The sequence below is a fragment of the Zeugodacus cucurbitae genome, chromosome 6 (genome assembly GCF_028554725.1).
Source record: "Zeugodacus cucurbitae isolate PBARC_wt_2022May chromosome 6, idZeuCucr1.2, whole genome shotgun sequence".
NCBI lineage: Eukaryota > Metazoa > Arthropoda > Insecta > Diptera > Tephritidae > Zeugodacus > Zeugodacus cucurbitae.
The window spans coordinates 51,152,831-51,178,964 of NC_071671.1; the positions used below are offsets into that span (position 1 = coordinate 51,152,831).

Sequence of the window (26,134 nt, forward strand, 5' to 3'; positions counted from 1 at the left end):
TCTTATAATTTTGTAATAATAAATTATTATTTCTTACTTTATTTTTTATTTTATTTTATTCTGTTTTATTTCTTTATTTTATTTTATTTTATTTTATTTTATTTTATTTTATTTTATTTTATTTTATTTTATTTTATTTTATTTTATTTTATTTTATTTCATTTCATTTCATTTCATTTCATTTCATTTTATTTTATTTTATTTCATTTCATTTTATTTTATTTTATTTTATTTTATTTTATTTTATTTTATTTTATTTTATTTTATTTTATTTTATTTCATTTCATTTCATTTCATTTCATTTCATTTCATTTTATTTTATTTTATTTTATTTTATTTTATTTTATTTTATTTTATTTTATTTTATTTTATTTTATTTTATTTTATTTTATTTTATTTTATTTTATTTTATTTTATATTATTTTATTTTATTTTATTTTATTTTATTTTATTTTATCTTATTTTATTTTATTTCATTTTAGTTTATTTTATTTAATTTAATTTTATTTTATTTAATTTAATTTAATTTTATTTTATTTTATTTATTTTTTGTTTTGTTTTCATTGTTGATTTTGTTGTTGTTGTTGTTGTTTTTATCTTGATTCCGTTTGCCTGTCTTTTTGATAATATTCACATTAAAATTTATTTATTTATCTTGGGTTTTTCCTCAAACAATTTGCCTCTCAAAAGCCATTAGACTTTATGGGATCTTAAGATTTGTGACAACTTAATCTTGAGTGTTAATTAAATTCCTCCACTTCACCCTTTTATTAAACTGATCGAATCACTACAGACTGATTGTATCGACTTCATAAATACAGACCATACACCGAATGCTAAAAAACAACGAATATAAGTACATCTGAGTGAGCGAGCACCTGTTACAGGTTTATACTCAAATATATTATATTATATTAATAGATATATCAGATTATATATATTTTCGTTTTGAATATTCACTCATCTAATAAGCACCGTACCACTCTAAACAAGATCCAATCGCGCCAAAACTACTTACTACTTCGTGGCGAAATACACCTGCATGCTTGGCGTACTCAAAAAACACTCAATCGCTACTGATTATCACTGAGAGCTTTCCGCGATATCTCTGCTATAGAGCTATGTGCTCATATCAGTGACTAAACTGGCATTTGTCGATAAGAATTTAATACTTTTTAATAGTGTAAAAGTAATGCCAAATATTAAGATTTTGTGGAATTCGCAGAAGTTACTCGCTCTCGCCGGCTCTCTTTAAAAGTAATAATCTCTCTAGCGTATACGAACATCATCTTTTCAATGATTTATGCCGTCTCGAATATTGCGTCAAATCGAACGCTTTCTTATCGCATTTCGATTTGGTGAGGTCAGATCTGAGTAATTTTGAAGTTTCTTTTTACCAATTTGTTGCTGTGTTTGTTTTCAGGTGGTAGGCTTTTAAGTTTTTTAAATTTTGGTTAACAAAATACTTTAAAATGTGTATAATTATTGCTTGAGTATTTTGAAGTGCTTCATCGTACAGTTGTGTTTACTACTGCCAAATGATGAATGAAAGAGGATTGTTTTGAACAGTTTTGCGTTTCCTCTAGAACCTGTTTTTATTTTTAATATTTTTTTTTTTACTTTCTTCATATTTTATTTTTGGAGTTTATATTTTCATTAATTTCTGGTGACGAAAAGTAATATTGCCTACATTCTAGCGCTTCCTCTTTATTATTGCACATGAAATAGCTGCCCACATTTTGGCATATATTTTTTAAGATGTGATCATCTATTATCTCTTTATAAACATTTTATGAGAATATTTAATTTATAAGAAAAAATTGGATAACTAACCTAAGAATACTAAAAAATCATAACTGTTGCCTACATTCAGGCTCTAGGTTTTAACATACGAAATTCATTGCCTACATTCAGGCGTCAAAATGAAAATGAAAACTAAAGTATATGAAAAATTGCAAAAGATTTTTAAAAATTCCCCAAAAATATTTCCAGTAAAAAATCTAAAAAAAATTGAAATCTTTTAAACCGATAAATCCGAATATATTATTTTATCGCATGTGTATATATATATTATATATAAAAAACTCAACACCTGCTCGCACTTATTGATAATCGATTTCCGTGCGTTACTTTTCACCTCAATCGCCTGTTAAGTCATTGTCTATTGACCTTTACGTGTGCCACAAATTAAAAACAAAATGATCGATAAAAATACAAAAAAGTGTAATTAAAAGAAATCCAAATGACTTAAATTAACGGGAAATTGATTTGTGCGACATTTCGAGTGTATTTGTCACCAAAACCACAGCGCTTATAAGCAGGTTTGCCACTGCAACACACTTAACCACACCAACAATCATCAACAGCAGTTCGCCGGGGAGTTAAGCAGACTCACAGCTGTAGTCGCTAAGCCACAGTTCGTTTATCTTTGAACTTTACGCAGAAATCGAATCGTCAGGCGAATGTCGTGTGGTTCGAAAAAAAAATCCACACAAAAAAGTTGAATAATGAAACCAACGCGTGACAAACTCGAGCAATCAGGAAAGAAAATATACATAAATATTTAATCATAAAATGAAATAAAGTAGAGTGAAATAAATAATAAGTAGAAGTAATGAGTAAATAAGAAGAAGCACGCACATTTTTTATAATAATTTATTATTTTATCTTTTTTTACTAAATTCTAGTATATATTGCAGTTCTAGTAATGATCGCTTAGTTGCAAGCCAGCGACCTCAAACTGTAAACAGTAAATGCAGCAATAATAAACAATAACCGTTATGTATATAAAAAAGGAAAATATATATTTTATAATGAATGTGTGGATCATGTTTCTTCTTAAGCATGTCATTTCATAAGAAGCTTCTCAGAAGCTTTTGTTTCAGCTCTTTACTCATTCTCAACCAACATTCACCTAAATTAAATAAGTTCTAAAAGCCAAAAGTCCTCAAAAGCCCAGAAAATATGATTTTTGTAAATATTTGTACACCAGCGCCATCTATCATATCGATTATACAACCATATCCGTTGTTCGACTTGCGAATTTAAATTCTACTTTCTTTCTGTGGCTCATACACATTTATTCTACATATTCTTATCTAAATCGACTAGTAAATGGGTATTTTAGAAATATCTCGAATATAAATTTTTTTGTACAATGTGGTTCAAATGTCTTCAAGTTTTATATAAATCCCAAAAAGGCTACAAATTCAAGTCGTGAAGCAATCAAAAACCTCCCAAGATCACTAAGGTCTTTTGGCTTTTTTTTTGCAACAATCTTTTCTTTGATAACTGCTTCTTTACTTAAATTGTCAATCAATTGTCTCTCTTATTTCTATAACAAACTAACCTAGAACTTTCTATTTCAAGCCACCAGCATTAGTTTTACCTCCTTTCCAAATTCATTTCAAAATAAAGTACTACCTACCTCCTGTCTCATTAGTCCAACCAAGCAGGTTATAAATCAATTACTCCATGACATTTATGACACATCACCTGTAGTGCATCTCAAATCACTTTGGGGGGTTCTTTTTGCATTTAATGGTATGCTCTCCAATTACTCCCTCTCTCTATTTCTGTTTCTGTTTTTTTTTTTGCACTTCCTTCGCTTCTTCTTGCAGTAATATGCTGTCGTATCGTGGCATCACTTGTCAATGTGTCGAAAGTTTTTTCTTTCTTTGTTGTTCCACGGCATCCCACCCTGTGTGTTATCTGCATTTCACCTTTTTGTTTGTTGTAAGCAATATTATTTTAATGGTATCACAACTTCAACTGTTCAACATCCGGAAGTTTTGCACGACAAGACGGAAGCATAAGTTTTACTCGGTTTACTTTTATGAGTTCAGTTTACTTTTCGCTGCTTGCAGTTATCAGCTGTCTTTTAGTGTTTAAGTTGGATATTTATATTTATTGTTTTCTTTTTTAAATCATATTTCTTTTGCATTTTGGTTGTTGTTGTTGTTCTTCTGTTGCGTAAGTGCAAAAGTTATTGTACTTTCATAAAATTTGGTCATTTGAGGCGTGAGATTATATGGGATGTGAATTATAATATAGATAATGGAAATATCTTTCAATAGATTTTAATTTTTTTTCTTTCTCTCAATACTTTTTATTGTTTTTTTCCAAAATTTTAGTGTGTTTGTTTTTTTTTTTTTTTTGTTTTTATACTCTCGCAACAAAGTTGCTAAGAGAGTAACACTAAATTTTACAGAAGAAATGGCAGAGGACAATGCACTCAAATTAAAAAACAAAAACAATGGAAAATGGATTTGGCGCCGTCCACTTATGTGTCAAAAACCATATCCCAGACTCTACTCTATCGATTTAAATGAAAGTCTGTACATAACACTGATGGAAAATGGACGAAATCGGTACACAACCACCCCTACTTCCCATGTAACTTAAATTTGAATTCCATCTGATTCCTTCACTTTATAATGTATACATAAGGAGTCGATGAGGATAGCGGAATAAAGCTTTACACAAATACTGTATATCATCTGTGGTTTCACTTGTGGAAAAATTGTAATTTTTAATTAATTGTAAAAAATTTAAAGACCCCGCATATCGAACATGAAGAACTCGGTGCTTAAGGATAATTTTTCACCGAAAATATCGTTAAATCTCTTAGATTTTTTAATGAAATTCTAATAGTGCGTCTCTGTACCATAACTTCCCCTAGCTCTAATATACCTAATTATAGGTTTTTCCGAAAATATAAAAATTATTATTCCGAATATACCGGTTAATATATGAAATATCTTAGCTAAATTAAGTGAGTGTATTGTCTTGAATATAGTGTATCTTGGTGGTGAAAATATGATGATTTTCGTTTCTATTGGACTTTATGCCGAACATATGGTGTCTTAATAAAATTACATCAATTGCGAGAGTATAAAATATTCGGTTCTACCCTAACTTAACCTTTCCTTACTTGTTTTTCTTTTTTTGAATTTTTCATAATTTTTTTTAAGGTTAGGTTAATATAATTAGTAAAATAAATTAACAACTTGATTTGATTAATTTTTAAAGTATTTTCTGCAAAATATTTCTTTCCCCATTTTTTTTTATTTTTCTAAATTTTTTTAATGTATTTCCTTACTCATGGTTGTTGTGTTTCTGCAATTTCATTTTATATAAAAATTAAAAAGAAAAAATAAAGTCACATCCTATTAACCATATATTTTCTGGTATTATGTATACACAGATGTATGTATGTATGTATGTATATATATATATCTGTATGTATATGTGTGACAAATATTCCCGCTGGGCTGTGGCTCTCCGCGCCATAACGATCAGGTGCATTTGCATTGACAGCAATAAATGGATTATTTATGATTTCAAAAGCAAATCGCTGCGCACACGCAATGCCAGCAGACGACGAAGAAGCAGCAGCACCAGAAGGAGCAACAACAAATCGTAACAAACAACATTGACTTTGACACTGAGCAAACGGGTTAGCAACTTTCTTCGAGCCATTAACAGCGCTTTGGCATCGAACGAAAGGGAAGTGCAGCTGCATTTCACACATTTTTTCTTCATCCGAAAAATTTGGGAGCAGCACAACAACAGCAGCAACAATAAGCAAGCAAGAAAGTGCTAATGCTGATTTTAAGAACAAATCAACAAAAAATTTTTATGGTGTCCGGTTTTTGTTACATTTAATTTTTTTCGACTTTAATGACAGTCGCGCTTAATATTTGGCAACAGGGTTCATTCATCTGCCACAATAAGGAAAAGAATAAACAAGTTAAATTATAATAAAAAAAAATAATAATAATTTAATGAATTTGCACTAATTTATATGCGCGCATTCTCAAAGCGCACAGTGCGACGGAAAAATATGTAACCGGTTTGCGTGTTAATTTGCGCACATTTATGGGCAATTGAAGACAGACTATACATTGGCAGGCGCAGCAACAAGTTCAATAAAAATGTGTAATATAATGCACAATTCTTTTTTTTATAAACTTTAAGAAAATTTTTAGCAAAAACACAAAAAAAAGTTAAAAAAATTAAAAAACTTTAATAATTAAAAAAAAAATTAAAAAAAAAATAAAAAACGCATTAATGACTCAGCTTTGACTTGTTATTTAGCGCTTAATTTGATTTTTTATTTTTAATTTTTTTTTTTATTTCTTTTCGACACCTAAAATTAATTTCGACTTTTTATTTATTTGCAGCTGTTTTAAACACAAACTCACACACAGTTACATTTGAAGAAAAAAAGCCAGGAAGCAAGCTTAGCACCCACAGTGGCCATAGCAGCAGCGTCAGGAGTACGCTTTCCAACAACAACAACATACTCTGCCACAAAGCGGTAAGTGCTTGTGATACTACCGCAAAAGGCTCCACAGATCCTTGGAATATATAGATATTATTTATTTTTTTATTTAATATGTATATTATGTAGCCATATGTACATATTTATATGAAAATCGTTGCCTCGGGCAACAATGAAAGATGGCGCGTAAAGCATTTAAGCGGCTTCCGGAAAATATTCTCAGTTCGCAAGATGTGCACAAATGAGTTGCCTTGTTGAACAACAACAACAATGTTGGCGCTCAACAATATAACTCCATACAAGCAACGGCGCTGCGTGTCTCTAATGGCAATAGAAAGCAAACATATCTCATTTATATACTTTTAATACATAATTATATACATTTGTATACCTATCTATATATATACTTAAGTATATATAAATATGTATGTGTGTACTTTTGAACAGCTTTATTTCGCTTGTCATCGCAATATTTGCTGTCATTTGCCTATTTGTCAGGCAAATCGCTACACTAGATAAATATCAAACGCACACGCACACATATGTATATACAATGAACACATTTATACATAATGTACACACACTTATGTACATGTGTTTCTACAAAATTCACATTGTTGAATATGCTTATGAGCTTTACTAGCATTTCTCCAGAATTTCTGTGGCAACATTAAGTTATTCTGCCCTCCTCTTTCATCTGCATATTCGCTATGCAAAGGTGGAAATATATGTGTGTTTGTGTTTGTATAGGTGTTTATTGGCAACATTGGCAGTTAGCATGTAGTAACCTCAGCCATTTGTGCTGTTTGAAGACGTGTGGCCGCCTTGGAGATTAATAAAAAATATTTTCTTTTAGGAATGGCAATGTCTTTACTTTAATATTATATTAGAAAGTATTAGTTGGTAAAAATTAAAATAAAATTCTATAAATTGAAAATCATCAAAATTAATGAAATTGGATTAGGAATATAAATAAAAATTGATCAAAATATAATAAATTAAAAACACAATTAAAAATAAAAAAATTGTCGTAATATATAAAGTCACAAAGAACTATAAAAATTATTTTTTTATTATTTTATTAAAATAAAATAAAATAAAATAAAATATAATAAAAATTGCAAAAAAAAAAAAATATAATTTCCAATGTTATAACTATTTATGTTGACCCAGCTCCAAAAAAAATCATGTGGTGACAATCACAAGTCCTTGCAGATTCATTTAAAATATCTAATATCAATCGGATAAGAAAAATTAGTTTTGTAAATAAGCTTTTTTTTCTTTTTTTCAAAAATTAACAAAATCAGGATTTTTTTATTTTTACGAGAGAAAATTGGAATTAATTGCGTTTTCGAGTTACAGTTGTCACCAGTTCAAAAATATAGTTTTGAGAAAAACGTATTTAAAGTTTCACACTAATGTTTTTTGAAAATCCTGACTATCCATAATCCTTTAATGAACTAAAATTTTAGTTATTAAGATTTTAAAGACTCAAAAAATCATAATTTCGATTATAATTCAAATAATATTTAGTGGCAATGCACTGATTACAAATGTTTAATAATAATCACCTTCTCTTGGGTTAGCACGTATTCAATATCTAATTGGAAGTCAATTTCTAATAATTTATTTAATTATTTTTTTTTCCAAATTATGCCATTAATGTCTAGAAAATATGTATATGCAGTTTTCAAGTCAGTTTCTAACCATTTTTCTAGAAGTACCAGCTTACACAGCGTCAGACAATGTTTGCTTTTTTAATATTTGAAACGCACTCAAGTTCATTACTTCTTTCCAACAAAATGTTAAAATAACACACAATATAGGCTGAAACATAAGATTGTATATGTCTTATTGTACTTGCAATGCTATGCTGGACCCGTTATCTGTAATTGTTTTTCTGTTGCATAATTATTTGAGCATTTCAAAGGCTTCCTCATCGATGAGTATATAGATAAAAATGCTCCTATTTACATACAGATAATACATACGTCAAATAATGTTGCACAAAGCAATAATTATTGATGTCCTTTAACAGCTGTTGTATGTGGTTGAGTCTAAATATTTCAAATTTATTTATGTCAAAGAAAATTACAAAAATAAAAACAAAATAATAAAAATAATTAACGAAAAAAATAATCAAAAAAATATTTACTGCCATAAATCCAGTTGAAGTGATTTTTGGTTAACAAATCTGAAATATTGTTGCTTATTCTTGCTAGCTAACTATTCTTCAACACCGAGTATTCAGCAATTAAAATTGCTTATGCTTCAGTCAGTCAGTTAGTTAGACAATTCCATTCAATTCGCCACATGCAAAAGTAAAATACAAAATGTTACTCATACGCCGTGTATGCACCGACTATTGGCCTGCATTTTTGGGCTGCTCGTTGGTGTTCAAGTGTTATGCCTGGCGCACTCGACCGCAATAGAAATGCAAGAAAACAATAACATATATACATACACATATAAATGTACTTGCCACAAATGCCAACTGCTTCACCTGATTTGTCAGTTGCACACGCTCTTCTGCATGCATATGCTTCCTTCCCAAATGTCTTCAGCAAAACACTTGCTGCAACTGCTACACCACTTGACGGCATTTCGGACACCTCGGGCGGGTACTTTCGACTGCATATATTTCATAATTTGTCATTGTGTTCGCCGCCGCTGACGTGACAGGAAATGTGCTCAAGTGGGCATTGGTTTGTGCCACAACTGTGTTGTGCGTAATTAGAAATCTTGAAGACACGTACGTTTTGCTGTTGGCATCATTTTTACACTACATACATATTTGGTTTCTTTTTGTATAGGGTCTTACTTGAGTTCCTTTGCAGCGATTCACTTTCATTTTCATTTCGAATGACCGCAATTGCTATTCCTTGCAAATACTCTGCAACAATTTTGTTGTTGTTTTTGTCATCATGTGTGTATTGTATGTGTTTTGCGTGACTTTCCTTGGAAGTGTAAGAAAAACTACTATTGCTTTTTTAGTTGTGACAAATGGTAGTTGCTAATCACTCGTATATGACAGATGACTGCAAACCAAGTCAAGTTGTGACCCCAGGCCACACGTATGCTTGGCAACTGAGATCTCTCACACATGCAAGTAAGCTACAATTGGCACCTGTGCTAAAGTGTGATGGTATAAAGGACCCAATTAGTTGCATAGACTAGCTTTTGACATAATTTTCAATTCAGTGGCACTATTTTCAAATAATTTGTCTTATAAAATATTTAAGTAATTTTAATAAGTTATACATATAAAAAATAATAAAAAATTAAATAAAATAAAATATTGCAATAAAAAATTTAATTAGAAATAGTCAAAAAAAAAAAAAAAATACTAAAAATATAACAATGGCATAAATGTAATTTCAATGCTAAAAAACTAAAAAAAAAATGTTTTTTTAATTTAAAAAAATTTAAAATATAACTTAAAAAACGCGAAATGAAATTAATAAACATTTAAAATGTATTATTTTTGTAGTATAAAAAAAATTATTATCAATAAAATAATAAAAAAAATTTCAGTCTTTAATCACATAAAACATTGAATAATATTAATATTTAAATATAAAAATATTTTTCTTACAAAAAATTAAGAACTATTTTTTTTTTTTTTTTTAATTTTTCACATACAAATAATTTCAAGTGTTATAATTATTATTTAAAATTAGAAACAAAATTTCGTTTTTAATAAAAAACTTCATAAATTAAAAATTTTCCATCTAAAAATACAAAAAATAATTAAATATTAAATTAAAAAAAAATTAATGCACTATATTTATAATAATAATACAAAAAAATTATATTTAATAAAAAGTATTTTTTTTCTACTTTTCAAATAAAAAAAGTAATAAAAATAATAATTTTAACACACATAAACTATAATATTAAAAAATAATAATAATGAATTATCAATAATATATTTATAAAAATAATATTTATCTTGAATTGAAATGAAAAATTAAAATTAAAAAATAAATATAAAAAAATCAAATTCGAAAAAAATTAAATTTTATATATTTTTAAAAACATTTTTATAAAAAATTAAAAAACATATATTTACTATATTTTTACATCAAAAAATACTTGATGTCATCTCGCTTATTTGATTTTTGTATGAATTCACTGCACTCAACTTCAATTTCTTTCGACATTACACCTTCCCACATTTTTGGGTTTTTGTATTTTTTTTTTAATATTTCGCCTGTTATGTCTACGTAATATAATCAGCTCTAAATGAATTAAACAAATAGATAGCGAAAATTTATGGGCAACAGCTTAGCTGAATCCAACACACACACACACACATACACACACTTATTTAAAGAGCTAAATGCGCGCAAAGCAGCTGCTGATTTTCTTAAATCTTCAACCAAGCAGTCGATTGTGAGTGCCTGTGTGTGTTTTTGCGAAAGCTGCATATTTTCGAACAACTATTTATTTTCGTGTTTATTTCTGTTTGATTTTACTATTTTGGTAGCATTGTGCGAATGCAAATAGACGGTGGTGTCGTCAATCAGTGTGATCCATAAACTAGCAATGGCCTGCTAATTCGATACTCATTTTGTAGCCAGTCGCCGCCGCTGCCGCCGCTGTGTTTGCCAAAAAAAAGTGTAATATTATTTATTAGAAACAATATTGTACATTTTTCACACCACTTCGTTGGCGTGTTGATTTGAAAGATAAATAATTATTGTGCATTTGGCAGAGCATCGTTTTTTTGTTTTTGTTGTATTTAATGTTCTTTGTAAATGTTGTTGTTGCTATATTTAATGCTTTGTTGTTTTGGCACAGTGTGACAGCCATTAATTTGCAATTTGCTCGAGGAATTCGCTTAAGTGGCACTTCGACAGACGAGCATTGCAGCGGAGCGCCATCTGTCAGTTCGAAATTAGTGTTATTGAGGATGTATAGATATTATTGTAGCGCACTATGTATTCATAATTTATAAACAGTTGTGTATAATTTGTTACTCTTGTGAATACATTTTTTTTATTTATAGAAGTTATGCTTGTTATCAAAGCGATGGTTAATGTAAAAACTTGTAGAAAGCTCTACAGATCTTCGGCTCAATGAAAGATGTTTTCCTTCCACAAAAACACCTTGAATTAAATTATTATTTGATCCTTACACGCATTTTAGAGATCTACCGAAAAATTATGCACTAGCTTACCAAATATTGTCCAACATACTGGGTTACATGGGAAGGCCTGAACTTAAGCACCAGTTGTCGGGCTACCATAACTAATTTCACAATTTGGAGCAAATTTAAATCTGATTCGCTCTACAGACGAAAATAATCGAGATGACGTAAACTCTACAATACTAGCGTAATATTATGAAGAGTCTTCTAGAATGGTACTCTTGTTTTGGGGATCATTTTGTATGCAAGAGTTCCACAATACACTACAAAACACTGTTTCTGCTTTAGGAAGAGTTTAATGTCACAATATTGCAAGCTCGTATTTTACTTAACCTCAACCACAGTTAAAAACTCGAATCTTCCAACAAATTTCCAAATTCCAAAGAAGAATTCTTGCTTTGAGGTCGCAAAGAACTCTTAAAAGTAATTAATTACGAGTTTGTTTTTGTATTCTATGATAGCCAAGGTCGCCAACAACAACTGCATTTAATTTTTATTTTCATTCAATTAATTGCTAAATATAAATATCGCCAACAAACAGCCAGGCAGTCTGCGCCGCTGCGACCTTTGCGAATATACAAAAAATGCCAACATAACAAAAAATTGGAAAATAAAACAAAAATGAATGATTTTGCGATACACTAAAATTTCGTAATTATCATACAGCCTAATAAGGTACACAGACACACGCACACACACACATACTTCAACGCACTGAAATTGTTATCGGAGCTCATTTTCGCTAATAGTTTAAATCAATATTAGCACACAAAATTATGCGTCGCGCACACCCAAAGGGGTGGAGGGCGACGCGTGCGAGCCGCCAGTCGCCCAACGCAGCTTCACCTTTTCGGTGGCTGGGCACCGTGGCGGTGTAGTGTCGTCCAACATGTGCGCAAATATTTACAAATTCCATACAGACGTTCTAATGCGCGCCAACAACATTTTTACGTGTGTTCGTTTGGGAGTTTGTTTGTATCGTTACATTTTCTCTGACTGCCATATAGTGATATACGTGTATAAGTGCTCCCATCGAGCCGGGACCACGTGCGGTGGAGTGTCTATATTGTTAACAATATTGTTTTCCAACTTATCCATAGAAAATTCGCAAGCTGCGCTCGGTGTACAGTGAATTGACAATAATATTTATGTGGATTGCTTCATTTGAATTTTGATTTTACATCGTGAGAAGAGTATTGTACTCTCTCTCTCTCTTTTATTTTAGCTTATCACATTTAAATCAACATTTATCCAATTTTCTAACTCTCCAGAACAGTAAGTTTTCGCAGAATTTAGAGACTTCTCAGCTGTTCGGGTTCCCACAGCTATTCGAAAATTGCTCTAAATTTATAAGGAAGTCATCTGTTGTCTTCTTAAAAATATTTTGTCTTGCTTAGCATTTCTAATATGTTTTCAACTTTAAACCAAAATAAATTATTTTTGTTAGTTTTAAGAAGAATGAGCTTCGTGTTCTAAAAAGCTTATGTTCTAGTGATTACCTCTTCTTTTTGGCATAAATATCTTGTAAAATAATTACTTTTTTATCAGTTTGTTAGTAGAATCTTGAGATCTTGAGATAACAAACATTTTCTTCATAAACTTGGTGACAGTCAAATCCATACTATATATCATCCTGTACATTTTCAGTACGATGTTTTGCGTTATGCTCTTCTATATTGATTTCAGTGTTTTGTCCTCCGTTAAGATACAAATAACTCCAACAGTTTAATATTATTTAAAAATCTGGTGGCAACATTTCTCTTAATAACCTCAAAATAGTACTACTTCTATTCTTTTTCAGACAGATGGGAACATATTTGTAAATTATTTTTTTAAGCTTTTTCTATAAAATTAATAATAACTAATAAAACCTAAGTGAAAAAATAAATAATTGAAAACTTTTTATAAAATTTCAGGTGGCAGCACTATTATATATTCCTTTTATTTCCTAACAAAACTGCTTAAATATTCACATTATTAACGTAAATGAAGAATTGCGCTGAAATTAATTCGATCAATTAAATATCATTCAATCTTGTTGCAACATCATTGTAAAAATTGTTAGATAAAGTGTTTCTGGTGAAAATAATACAATTTATCGTACAATAATTTAAATAAATTTCAAAAATGAAATTTGATTAAATTAAATTTTTTTATTTAAATTTTTCAATATTAAATTTTTTGATCTAATAATTATAAATGGTAATATTGACCAAAAGGAAAGTACTTTTTCTCAAAACCAGATGGACACACTTTTTTATTATTATTTTTCAATTTTTAATATTTTTATAGCCTACTAGCAGACCCGGCCACACGTTGTTGTGGCTAAGGTATACATTAAATTAAGTTGGTCCAATCTTGGCTTCGGCGACGATATTGATTACTCGAGGTTGATTTACGTTACGCAGCATGATGACAACTCACACTACTTTTAATTGCAAAGCGAGTGGTGATAGTACAGGCAATTTTAAATAGTTTGGGATAATTGACTACGTCATCCTGGTTTGTAGCTGTGTCAACTCTGATGGACCGAAATTCTGAATTGTCGCATTAAGATCATCGATATCTTTGTTTTTTTACCACCAATATATGTCATTCAATCAGTCATTTATGGTTATCATATTGAGGTTTAATGTCAGGAAAACTTCTCTTTCGAGTCAATGAAGTGACAGAAATCTGTTGGAAATGCTATTAATCCATCGAGGTGTCAACTGCGACCCTACCATATCCAACTGCTACTACAATCGCAATTTGATATTGTTGCAAAAACACTCATATGTTAGTTGTTAATTGGCGATCCTTATGTGTCGCCACAAATTAAATGACTTAAGGCATGCGATTAGCCCGTCAGTAACAGTTGATCCAGGAATAATTGGAAGAGCCTGGCGCAAATCACCTGTTAACAGAATCCTGGCTCCACCAAAAACGTTTATCGACAATCAAGATCTTTTAAAGTCCTGTGCAATACCTCCAGCGACTTCTATAATATTTGGAAAATCTTCGTTATCGCGCTATTTTTGGCGATTTTGCCGACTGGTGTTCGATTAATATTCGATTTTTTCTTTTTGTTGCGATTATTAGAAGTCTCTAACTAATTTTTTTCTCACAATAATTCCTAATAATAGTATAATAATAAATTTAGTTCTATATTCAATTTAAAACCTATGTGCGTACACGTTTACCCAAATTCATATAAGTTGTTATATGCCAATCAAAAAAAAAAATGTTCCGTCATTCGAATTCTTAAAAAAAAGTAAATGCATTTAAAACACTTTCTTTAGTTCAATTTTCATTAAATTTAATGCAATACTCTTGTTAACACATGTCACCGGTGCACTTTCCCACAAACTTTAAAAATTTATACGCACGGAAGAATTACAAAGCTTCTGACATACTTACAAATATTTTATATATATTTATATAATACTAAGAAAGGTAATCAAGAGCGCCTGCAAGCCACCTCTCAGCTGAAAATACATAGTATGCAAAAAGTGTGTCAGCAGCAACATCGTGTTAATTGCACCAGGCAATAACCTTCAAATGTTTAAAAATAGTTGACGAACTTACATACATATATGTATTTATCTATATATATTTATATATAATATGTATGTATACAAGCTTTACATTTATTGTCTACCTCAAATATTTCCGAACCCATAATTACCTGAACTATTTTCTTTATTGTGGAGTGCAGCGTTTCAAGCGACACGCACTCTTTGTGGGCAGTACAAATAAATTGTTTTGTTTTTGTTTTTTTTTTTACTTTTTCCTGCATGTGGTGGCAACTCTGACCACGTGCGTTTGAATACCACTTGACAATTTTTTATTGCTATTTACCGACATTTAACTAACTATGGCTTATAAATTACATTCGATTAGCTGTGATTTTTCATGGGTACGTAGATAAATATATATATACATACATACACACATACATATACATATTTATATGTATATTATAAGACATATGGCGCTTTTGAGTTACAATGCCAACAACAAGCAATCATACAAATGTTCTCAAATGCTGAGTGGTCCTACATGTGGTATGAGTGATGTGTGTTTGCTTGCGCTCGGTAAAGTTCGTCGCGCTGACGTGCTTCTTACAAAGATTCAACGTTTCAATATTTTTATGTACATATGTAATTGTATAATATTATTTATTTATTTGTATATATGTACATATATGGATTTGTATGAGTTATTTATTTACATTTGTATCTGCATATCCACTCACCCATATCAAAAAACTCGGTGTCCTTTTTCTACTTTTTTCTTTTTTTCTTGCTTTTTATTCTGTTTTCTTTATTTTTTTCTCTTTTCACTTCTTCTTTCTCTTTTCTCTTCTTTTTTCGCCTTTCATTGTTGTTTTTTTTATCAAAATTCAGTTTCGCTGTTTTTCCTTTTGCTTCCACGCATTGTGTGTTTTTTATATTTTGTCTGTCACGTCAGACCAACAGCATTGAGTGAGTGACGTAAATTGTTATCGCCATAGCTCATGCTTACTTTTATTGTTATTGTTATTATTACTATTATTATTATCACTTTTGCTCGCTTGATTATCGTATGTGTGCATGGTTTTTGATTTTCGTTTGTTGTTGTTGGCTGATAATATTGAGTTGACAAAATTATTAAAATCGTGATGATATACAGACGAATGTTGATATGTAAGTATGTTTATTAGCTCTACGGCAATTTTTCATTATAAAATGTGTAGGATTTGGTTTCATAAATCTTTTTCAAAAATGCTCATAAAATAAATTTTAAATCATTTAAAAATAAAAACAATTAATATGGGCTTAATAGCGCTCTCTTAACTTTCTTTGCCAAAACTGTATACAAATATACACCGTAACGTTATTTTCGTGTCTTACAAAGTATGCAGACGCACTAAAAATATCTTCGCAAACATAAACAAAATTGACCTTAATATACATATATTCACTGTAAACATACTGCTGTATTTATAAAATATTTCGCAACATTGTGGTGTATTTATATACATAATTTGTATATACATATTTTCATTATCTTCCGCTTGCTTAGATAAACTTTCCAATTTAAATAATATGTAAATATTGAATATGCAAATATATTGGCGAACAAATTAAACTATGTTGGTTGATAAGAGGCTGGGTCACTTAAGCAACAAAAATGTGTGTTAAAAGTATTTAATATTAATTAAAGATTTGCTGTGTTAATAGTAAAGATAATAGCTACATTACAAGCAGAGACTGTATTTGATTGAAGACACAAAAGTCTCAAAGAGTACTTAAGTAGCAAAGAACATTATATCATGTATTCTTAAATATTATTATTTATAACAAGTGTCAGCAAAGTACGTGACTAGCTCGTTGTAGGTCTTTGGTTCAAAACCCAGTCTTATTTCTATTAGCATTCATGTCTCAATATCAATCAGGCATTGTCATAACTTGGGGTATATTTTGTGTAATCATATAGCCTTCTAAAGTAATCCAGCAGCTATTCTTAAGTAGTCTAAAAGTTTTACGGGGCCCCATTTGTACTATCAGACTAGCAGTGAAAGTTTGGCCTAATATCTGTCAAAGTGAAAACTCAATAATAAAATAAGTAAAATACAATCAAAAGGGAGAAGTATGAGAGCCTATGAATTCTTTCTAGTGGACTAAGATAGTATGAGAATGTGTTGTGATGTATGGAACTCGTTTAATTATTTCAAAGATGTTTTATGAGATTTAAGTCGAAGCTTTCACATGGCAGAAATAAACCCGGAATTACATGGAAAACCGATTGTTTCGGTATGGATATAAAAGTTACTTCCAGCGCAGCTTTTTATTTTGCCTCAAGCTTTTGCGATTGAAAGCTCACACTCAGCTCTTACAACTTACACGCTCTCTACTAGGAAATAACCAATTTTATAGCGCCGGGTTTTACGGTAAATTAATCTTTGCAGTATAACCAAGCTTTATCTCACTTTAACCTAACTTTTCCAAAATTATTAAATCAACTCAACTTCCCACTTAAGGGGTTATATACAGTTAGAATTTTCAAAAAATCGATTTTTTTATTTCATTTTCTTAATGTACATATATTTAAGAATACACACAGAAAATGTCATATCGTTACGGTGAATATTTTCAAAGTTGAATATTTTCAAAGTTACAAGCAAATGAAAAATTTGAAAAGGCGTTTCAGAGTGCTTTTAAGTACAAGGTCCAAACTTTAAACGCGTTTTTCTCAAAATGGTGTTTTCAAAGTCGGTGACTAACATTACTCGAAAACGACTAGACCGATTAGTCTCAAATTTTAACACGACCTTCTTAAATTTATTTTTTAGTAATTAATCGAAGATTTTTTCTCTCCGATAAATATTTTTTTTTTATAAACAATTTAAGGCCGAAATTTCGGTGAAGAATCGATTTTTTTTTTGAGAAACCGCTATTTTGTCAAAAAATTTTATTTTGCTTATTCCTTCGATTAATTACTAGATTTAACATTATTTTAACGAAATCTGTTTGGTTTTTTAATTTCGGATGATCCAGTTCCGAGATATAGTGGTCACCGCAAAGCGTCTTTTTTGAGAGGAGCTCCTGGAGATCAGCTGTAGCTCTTTTTCAAATAAATATTTTTACTAGTACTAAGTCTTAAAATACAGTTAAAAGATACAGTTAAAAGGATCAAAAAATTAAAAAGTTTTCTCAGAAAAAATTCTGGAAAATTCACTTTTTTCGGCCGTCTAACTGTATATAACCCCTTAACCAACCACAAAAAAAAAACCAACTCAACTCACCTCCAAAAAAAACATATCGGCATAATTATAAGCACAAAGCAATGTTTGATTAGTCGTTAACCTCCAAACTGCCGAGCGGCCATTCACTTTTTGTGCGATGGCGCACGGTAAATTCCCTTAACCCAGGGTTTTTCCTGTCCTTGTCAACAAAACCACAAACGACGCGTGTGCGCCATTCGTCACCGTCAGCTTTACCTTTGTAAAGGAAGCAACGACCAACGCGCACCCGCTGCCGCACTCCTGTCAGTTAGCATAACGGGCATAGCAGCGTAAGGAAAGCGACGACCCACTAACCTTCACCTTGAAGTTGGTTTGGCAGTTGGTGTTCACCTTGCCACACACGCATGCCTCCAATGTGTTTTTCGTACATAAATTTGAATGTTTTTTGTTGTTGTGTATTTTCTTTTCGTTTCCTTTCTTAACAACAACTCGCGCTTATGCGCTGTGGCTTTTGAGCGCATTATGACTTCATAGCTCCACGTAGACATACTTATGCCGCATTTTTGGGGGTTAAAGGTGCCACATGGTGCTTAGCGTTGTTTTTTATAACCGTTTTAGAGTTTTTAAAGCACCGTTGTCAATATTCGTGACTACAACAAATATTTTCAAGAAGTTCAAGGAAAATATTCCTAAATTGCGTCTAAATCAAAATTTCCTATTTTGAGTTATGCTGTTTCATCACTCAATTCATTACAAATATGTACGTACACATGGTGCTTAGCGTTGTTTTTTATAACCGTTTTAGAGTTTTTAAAGCACCGTTGTCAATATTCGTGACTACAACAAATATTTTCAAGAAGTTCAAGAAAAATATTCCTAAATTGCGTCTAAATCAAAATTTCCTATTTTGAGTTATGCTGTTTCATCACTCAATTCATTACAAATATGTACGTATATGTTTCTCTAAGTCCTTAAATTCCGTGTGGCACGCGGTGTTCTCCGCCTTTGTTGCATTGTAATTGTAATTATACGAGTTTTCTTGTTTTTGTAACTGTAATTAAAAAGTATTTAACAGTTCGTAACCAACACCGGAAGTACGTAAATGAATTTTAATTTAACAAGACATGCTTTCAAATATACAACCATTTTCTAAGAGTATATCACAGTCCATATGTCTATAGGTGCTTGTGTGTGTGTGTGCGCTCAACTGACCCCTGCACCACTTACGGTTTTCCATTTCACATTTTCTTCATAAGCAAGACACTAAATACTTTCGCTTTCACATTTCTTGTTCCGCCGTTTAACCACCACAACCACCCGGTATAATGACAGTAGCCATGACAGTGACAGTGGTGGCGACGGCGGCAGTGGCAGTGACAGTGATAGTGACTGCCATTGTGTCTGTGGTCATTACAAAGTGTATGTATGTTTACAAGTCATCGCATGTTGGCGTGTACAATAAACAGTTATAATCGGTTTTTCTATTTTGTGGCTTAAGACTTTCGTGAATACACCTTAAAAGCAAACAACGCTGCAATAAATATAGTTGTGTGTAAACTTTTGTGAGTGTATTTGTGTAGTGTTTGAGTTATTCTTTCCACAAGTCATTTACATTTGTTAGTTTCTTGTATAAACATGCTTTTGTATTCTCTTTTAGTTAAGCATTTGAATATGGCATGACTATCGTAATGTGTTGAAAGCGGGTTTCAAAGTGACACTAAACAACTCGTTTAAGAAAGGTATACGAAGCTGACTTTTTCTATTAAAAAAAAAATTGTATCAAAACTATGAAAGCTCGTAGTTTTACAGTCCGTCTTGAATGGTGAAAGCTCTTGCGGACCTTAAGAGCTTTAAGTAGAGCTATCCAATTAAAGTCAATTTTTTATAAAACCAAAATAAAGCTCGCAAAACTTTTTTATTATCAAAAGTTAAATGAAAGCTTCGAGAAAGCTTTCTCATACGAAAGCTTCATTTGTTATAAAACTAATTTCTTGCTTAAACTTTGTATGCTTGCTTAAATAATTATTTATATTGAAAATAAGATATGCGTTTTTTCGAGTGGAAGCTTTCCTTGATGTAAATGGGTGAAAGCTTTGTTGGTTTAAAGCTTAATTTTTACTTTGTTTGCTTATGTTCAACTAAATTCAAATAAGATATGATAAAGTCCTTTGTAAATATTTATTCAGTACAGAAAATGAAAAATTAGTTTTATCGAGTGAAAGCTTTCCACGCTATCAAATGAATTTCCTACTTCAGATAGAAGTAAATTCTTAAGGCTCTAAATACTCTCTAAAGTATCTGCATTTTAATTTCCTACTGCTATTAGCTTAGCTAAGAAACTTTTGAACTCACTTCTATGAGTCTCTAGCGCCTTGAAGGATGCTATATTTTTAATAAGAGCCTTCACATTAATTTATTTTTTCATATAAAATAATTTTTAACATTTTAATTTAAAGCAATTAAGGATATTAAGAAAGGTATCGTAGGGTATACAACTTGTTCTTTTCACCATTGCCCTGAGCAACCCTGCCTGTCTTTCTAAGTGCACATATTAAATATTTCATATCACAGAAACGCTTCTTCCATCTTTATAATAACAACAAGCGCTCCAAAAGAATGTTGAAATGTGCCCAACACACACACACACATAACCACAAAGCCTATTAAGCGGAAATAACAGTGTACTACTGACACAAGCTACCTTCTCAAGACCCTTAGTCTCTCCATCTCCTTTGTGTTGCCTTTCTTACCTGTTTTGTGTACTGTGTGTGCTCTTTTCATCGCATTTTGCGCTTAAGTAAACGCCGTCATGACGACCACACTTTTACCATAGCCGCGAGGCGCACGTCGCGTATGAGTAACATCTACCGAAAGCCGAAGTAGCAAGAACAATCGCCGCAGAGGCAAGTCTAAGACTCTGCTGAGTGCAGCCTAAGGCAACACAGCGCATTATTTATTTGCTTATACGCTTTGCTTGAGAGTTTCTCCATTCCTTTCATTCGTTCTTTCTTTTTACACCATTTGCGCTCTTGTTGCCTTGCCGCCGCAAAATACCAGCAACAACAACAGCGTTTAAGCAACAACCTACGCAATATGCCTGCCACAAGCATTTTTGGATTTTCCCTTTTTATATTTTCTTCCATCACACGGCTTGTTTGTGCAACCCAGCGGCGTTTACTTGCTTGCTGCTCTTGACGTATTCGTCCGTTACAATTTAACCCGCTCTCCGACGCCATCATCATTATGCTTGTGCTTTTGCTTGCTGCTTTTAGGGGTTTCTCTTTGTGTTGTTGTTGTTTTCTTTCTTCGTTTTTGTTTTCTTTTATTGTTTATTTTGCTTGGCTTTGCTTGCGTTGCGTGACGTAAAGCGTACAATGGACAGACGGACAGACGTACGGTCGCGTTGAAATTATTGTGATATGTTTATGCAACGCGATTATATCAGTTGAACATGGTGGCAGTTAAGGTGCCGTTTAAGTTTAAGGCCACCTTCTAACCACTACTACCAACTACCACAGTGAGAGCGCGTAAGAGCTAAGAGAGTGAGCTCTGCTTTATGCCAACCGAGGCAGCGTCGCAAGCAGCGCCGCAAACGGTAGTTACTTAAACTGTTTGCTGTTGTTTGTGTGCGTTTATTAAGTGTTACGTGTTGCTGATAGCTCAGCAAGCAATAATAACAACAGCAACAATAATAGTAACAACAACAATAAGAGCAACTACAACTCATATGGTTAGTTATAACAAGTGTAACGCGTGTAGTTTTGCTAATGCAATTGTTGTTGTTGTTGTGATTGTTATTTTTGTTTTTATTATTGTGTTCATTTCATAACACTACTCAGCAAGCGTAGATATGTTTGTAGTTGTAGACTAATAAGATTTTTTAAATATTATGTAGGTTCTTCTTCACTTGCTTTTGAAGAAAAAAAATTATATTCTTGTTTGATTCGATGAACCCAAGTCAACACTGCAGAAAGGCTTATATTTTTAAAATTTAACATCAAAAGTAAAAAAAAGACTTTCGACTTTTTAGATTGAGATCTATACTGAAATTACTGATTCCAGAAATTGTTGCCTATATTTAGGTGCAGTACAAAATCTAGCAAAGTCACACACCTTAAATGACATTAAATCAGAATTTTTTTGTATATTTAAACTGAATCGTATAAATAAATATATGTTAAAAACTATAATTATTGAAAATGTTATTACAAATTAATGGTTAATTTGTTAAAAATCATTAATTATAAAATTAGTTTGGCATACCAATTAAAATTTTCTAGCGTTTGTGCGTCCGCGAATTTGTTTTCTATGATTATATTATTTATTTACAATTTAGGCGCAAATAATAAATGTAACGTGTTTATGAAATGTTTCAAGTGCTTTTTTTTTTGAAAATATACGATAATTCATAAACAAAGCAATAATTTTAATAATAAAACCGTTTTAGGTACTAAGTACCAATTTTAGATAATCAAAAGTATACCCGAAAAACTATTTTAAATATACAATATAATTTCTTTTTACCAATTTTCTCAATGTAAAAGTAATTTAATTGTTTTTAACTCATTAAAAAGTAATCAACAACAATGTAAAGCATTATAGTGTTCTAAAATTGTCTAAGGTGCAATTTAGTACCGAGATTGATTAGATTGATTAAAAAGATATTAATATTTCTCATTGAAAACTATTGAAAAAAAATAATGTTCCTGTATTTAAATATTTGCACACTTACATTAAATAAATCAGAAAGATTTTTCTTTATAGTATTTTGTATCCATTTTAGATACACAAAAGTACCGTGAATTAAAATTTTGATTAACTTTTTTTTCTATACTTGTTGAAAAGTAGTCAATATTAACTAAACGATTTTCTTTAAAAATAATTTTCTGTTTTAAAGTAATCAGTACCGTTTTACGGTACATATTTTTGATTAAATTTGGATTTTTGTCAATTGTTGGGCTATAATATGTTAGCTTGATATTCTACAGCACTCAATAAAACAATATGTATGTAAATTTTTCGCCTTTTTAGGTACTCCAATCTATAACCATTCAAGTATATCTACCATATGTACATATGTCAATATTTCCTTGTCATCGATTTTCGCCTTTGCCCATTCCCCTGCACCAAAGTTAGCCTTTGAAGTTGATTCAGCTGTACATGAATGGATTTTCCATTGATTTAGCTCGCTCTAATTTAAAATTTCTCCCACTCTCACTCCCTTACATTCTACCTCTCCTACCACGCGACAAATCACTTTCACTTTGATAGATGAAGGAAAGAAGTCAATGGATTTAATGTGATTTGCTTACCGCAATGGTTTGAGGGGCTAACGGTTTGAATTGGTTATTTAATAGCTTTAAAATATTTATCTTAAATATAATACCGTTAATTTCATAATATTTTCATTAACTAATTTCAATCTCTTCTCTTTCTCTTTACAGGATATTTTATATAACTGCGCTACCTGTTTGTTAATCACAACAAATAAACCAATTGTACAACTACTGAAACCATATTCAATTACCACAACAGCAACAACAAACATATTATAAAAATTTAATGAAAACATACAATAACAAAAAACAGCATAACCGTCCATTAGCGAAAGCTAAAACCACCAGCCCCTTTGTGGCATTGCTTAGTTTTTCCGAAGTCGAAAGCTATGAAGCTTTCAAGCGCATTTTTCGTAAATAAACGGAAGAGCAACAAAGCATAAGTACAACGCGTGAGAATTATAAGCACATAGCGTTCCAAGTGCCAATAGCAGCACTCTAAATCGAGATTGTACATTAAAAAGCAGCGGAAAAACTTAGCAAAGGAAAAACATATTTTTTATAAAAAATTTATTCTGTGAACCTCATACAAATATTGGAGATTTTTATACGGCTTGCAGCGCGTTTGGGCACTTTTATAAGTAGAGTTGACGAAATTTACTATTCGCCAAGCATAACGGTGATATTAGTACAAAAATGGGTAGGAAAAAAATACAAATATCACGCATCACCGATGAGCGTAACCGACAGGTGAGTGGCAATGAAAAAATATTTTAAAGAAAAAAATATTTATGAATAAATAAAGATGTATGAAGGAAAATATTTTTTATATTATATTTTCAAGCGGACTTTTGCATAAAAATAAATTGAAAAATTTTAATAAAAATAAATTAATTTGTTTGAAAGATTTAAATAAAATAATAAGTAATTTGACAAAAAAAAATCAACTGATTTTTTTTTTAATATCTTTTTAATTTCCTTATCTTTTTATGAATTATCAATATTAAGTTGAAACAGCAAAATATTTTTATAAAATGTAATTTTTTTGCATAAAAATAAAATATGCAATTTTTTTAAGATAATTTTTTCTGTTTTGGAAAGTTTTAAATTAAATAATAAGTAATTTATCTATAAAAATTATACTAAATTTTTTTTTTTAAATATATTTTTTCTATTACTTATTGACCAGTAATTTTTTATAAATTATTAAAAAAATATAAACTAAAAATTAAAAAAAAAATAAATAAAATATTTTTTTAAGTCAGTTGAATTTTTTTTCGTCCAATTACTTATTATTTAATTTAAACCTTTCAAAATTAATAAAAAAATATGAATAATAAAAATTAAAAATTAAAAATTAAAAATAATTCATTTCGATAATTTTTTAATATTTAAAGAAGATATTTTGCATGAAAATTAAATAAGAAATTTAAATAAAATGATTAAAAAAAATTAAAATAAAAAATAAATATTTTTACGAAAAAAAAACAAACATTTATAAAATATTTTTATTGATAAATAATTTGAAAAAAAATATGAGAAAAAAGTTGGAAAAAAGTATATTTTTCCATAAGCTTCATAAGAGTTGAAAAAATAATATCACACTACTAAAGTTCAAGACAGTCTCAAAGAATTGCACCTAACTAAACCCCTAAAATTTATCTTATTCGAGTTTGTTCGTTTGATACCACTTGAATATCTGCATAACATTTTGATTTCGTGTAAAGCCACGCTCAGCCTCCAGCGCTTTGTCAGATATCTCATGTTTCGATTTCCCTACTTAATCAATGCTCCATTATTCATTCATTTAACTCCCGTATTCCTTGTGGTCAAATAAGCCTGTTGTAAATTTAATCATCTTCTAATTAGCAAATAATAAGTGACAATTAAATTGTAAACGAGCTGTGTATGCAAGCGATAGACATACTGTAATTTCACTATCGAAGGGATATCCGTATGTAAATGTATATTAGGGGTGTTCGGATATTGATTAAGTGGTTAATATTGAAAGATGAAATATAAACGACGATCTCTTTTCTTCTTCGTTTTCAATTATTCGATAAGAATTCATTTCACATGGCCTTTGACATCATAAGCTTTCACCAAAGATTATTTTTTATGAAAAGCCGTTAAGAACATTCGAACTATCTGAGAGCTCTTGCCATCCTTTATCCATAGATTATTCGAAGTGCTAATTTACGATTTGATCCCAAAGTTTTTAAAAGTTTATACCAAACAATGATTACGATTCTATTAAAAACACCCCTAATATGCACGAATATTGACACTCCTACCAATACTATTGTATTGAATATCGTCTTGAGAGTCTTGGCTTCACTAATATATATTACTCAGTAGTAGCTACTGTCTATTAGAACCACTCTAAATGCTGCCTCGTGGCATATGCCAGGCGCTCATATTTCCACGTGCCCCAGCTGACAGCAAAACTAACCCACACACTTAGCAATAGTGTCTACACCTCTTTCCTTCTATATGTATGCGTCTTATTGTCTTTTATAAAAATGCATGCTGACCCGCGTGTGCATTGTCTGTCTGCAGCAGTGTCTCATATCCTTGCATTGAACTTAGAAGTAAGTGTGCGATAAAAATCGATTAATTGGCAACCAAGGCTATAGAATGGGCTTCGCATCGACGGACAATGTCTTTCTGTTGTACATATATTATATTGTATGGGCATAAATTATTGCAGG

General features: G+C 30.6%; 1 protein-coding gene across 22 annotated transcripts in view; it reads left to right on the top strand.

The window, feature by feature from the left end:
• Positions 1-26,134, top strand: part of LOC105214484 (myocyte-specific enhancer factor 2) — a 224,023-nt gene that overhangs the window by 129,947 nt on the left and 67,942 nt on the right. For all 22 annotated transcript variants that reach the window (XM_054234555.1, XM_054234536.1, XM_054234544.1 and 19 more), the window contains 2 exons: positions 6,186-6,322; positions 23,592-24,173. In XM_054234555.1, coding sequence (XP_054090530.1) covers positions 24,120-24,173 — 54 coding nt within the window. In that variant the 5' untranslated portion in view covers positions 6,186-6,322; positions 23,592-24,119. The remainder of the gene's footprint in view (positions 1-6,185; positions 6,323-23,591; positions 24,174-26,134) is intronic.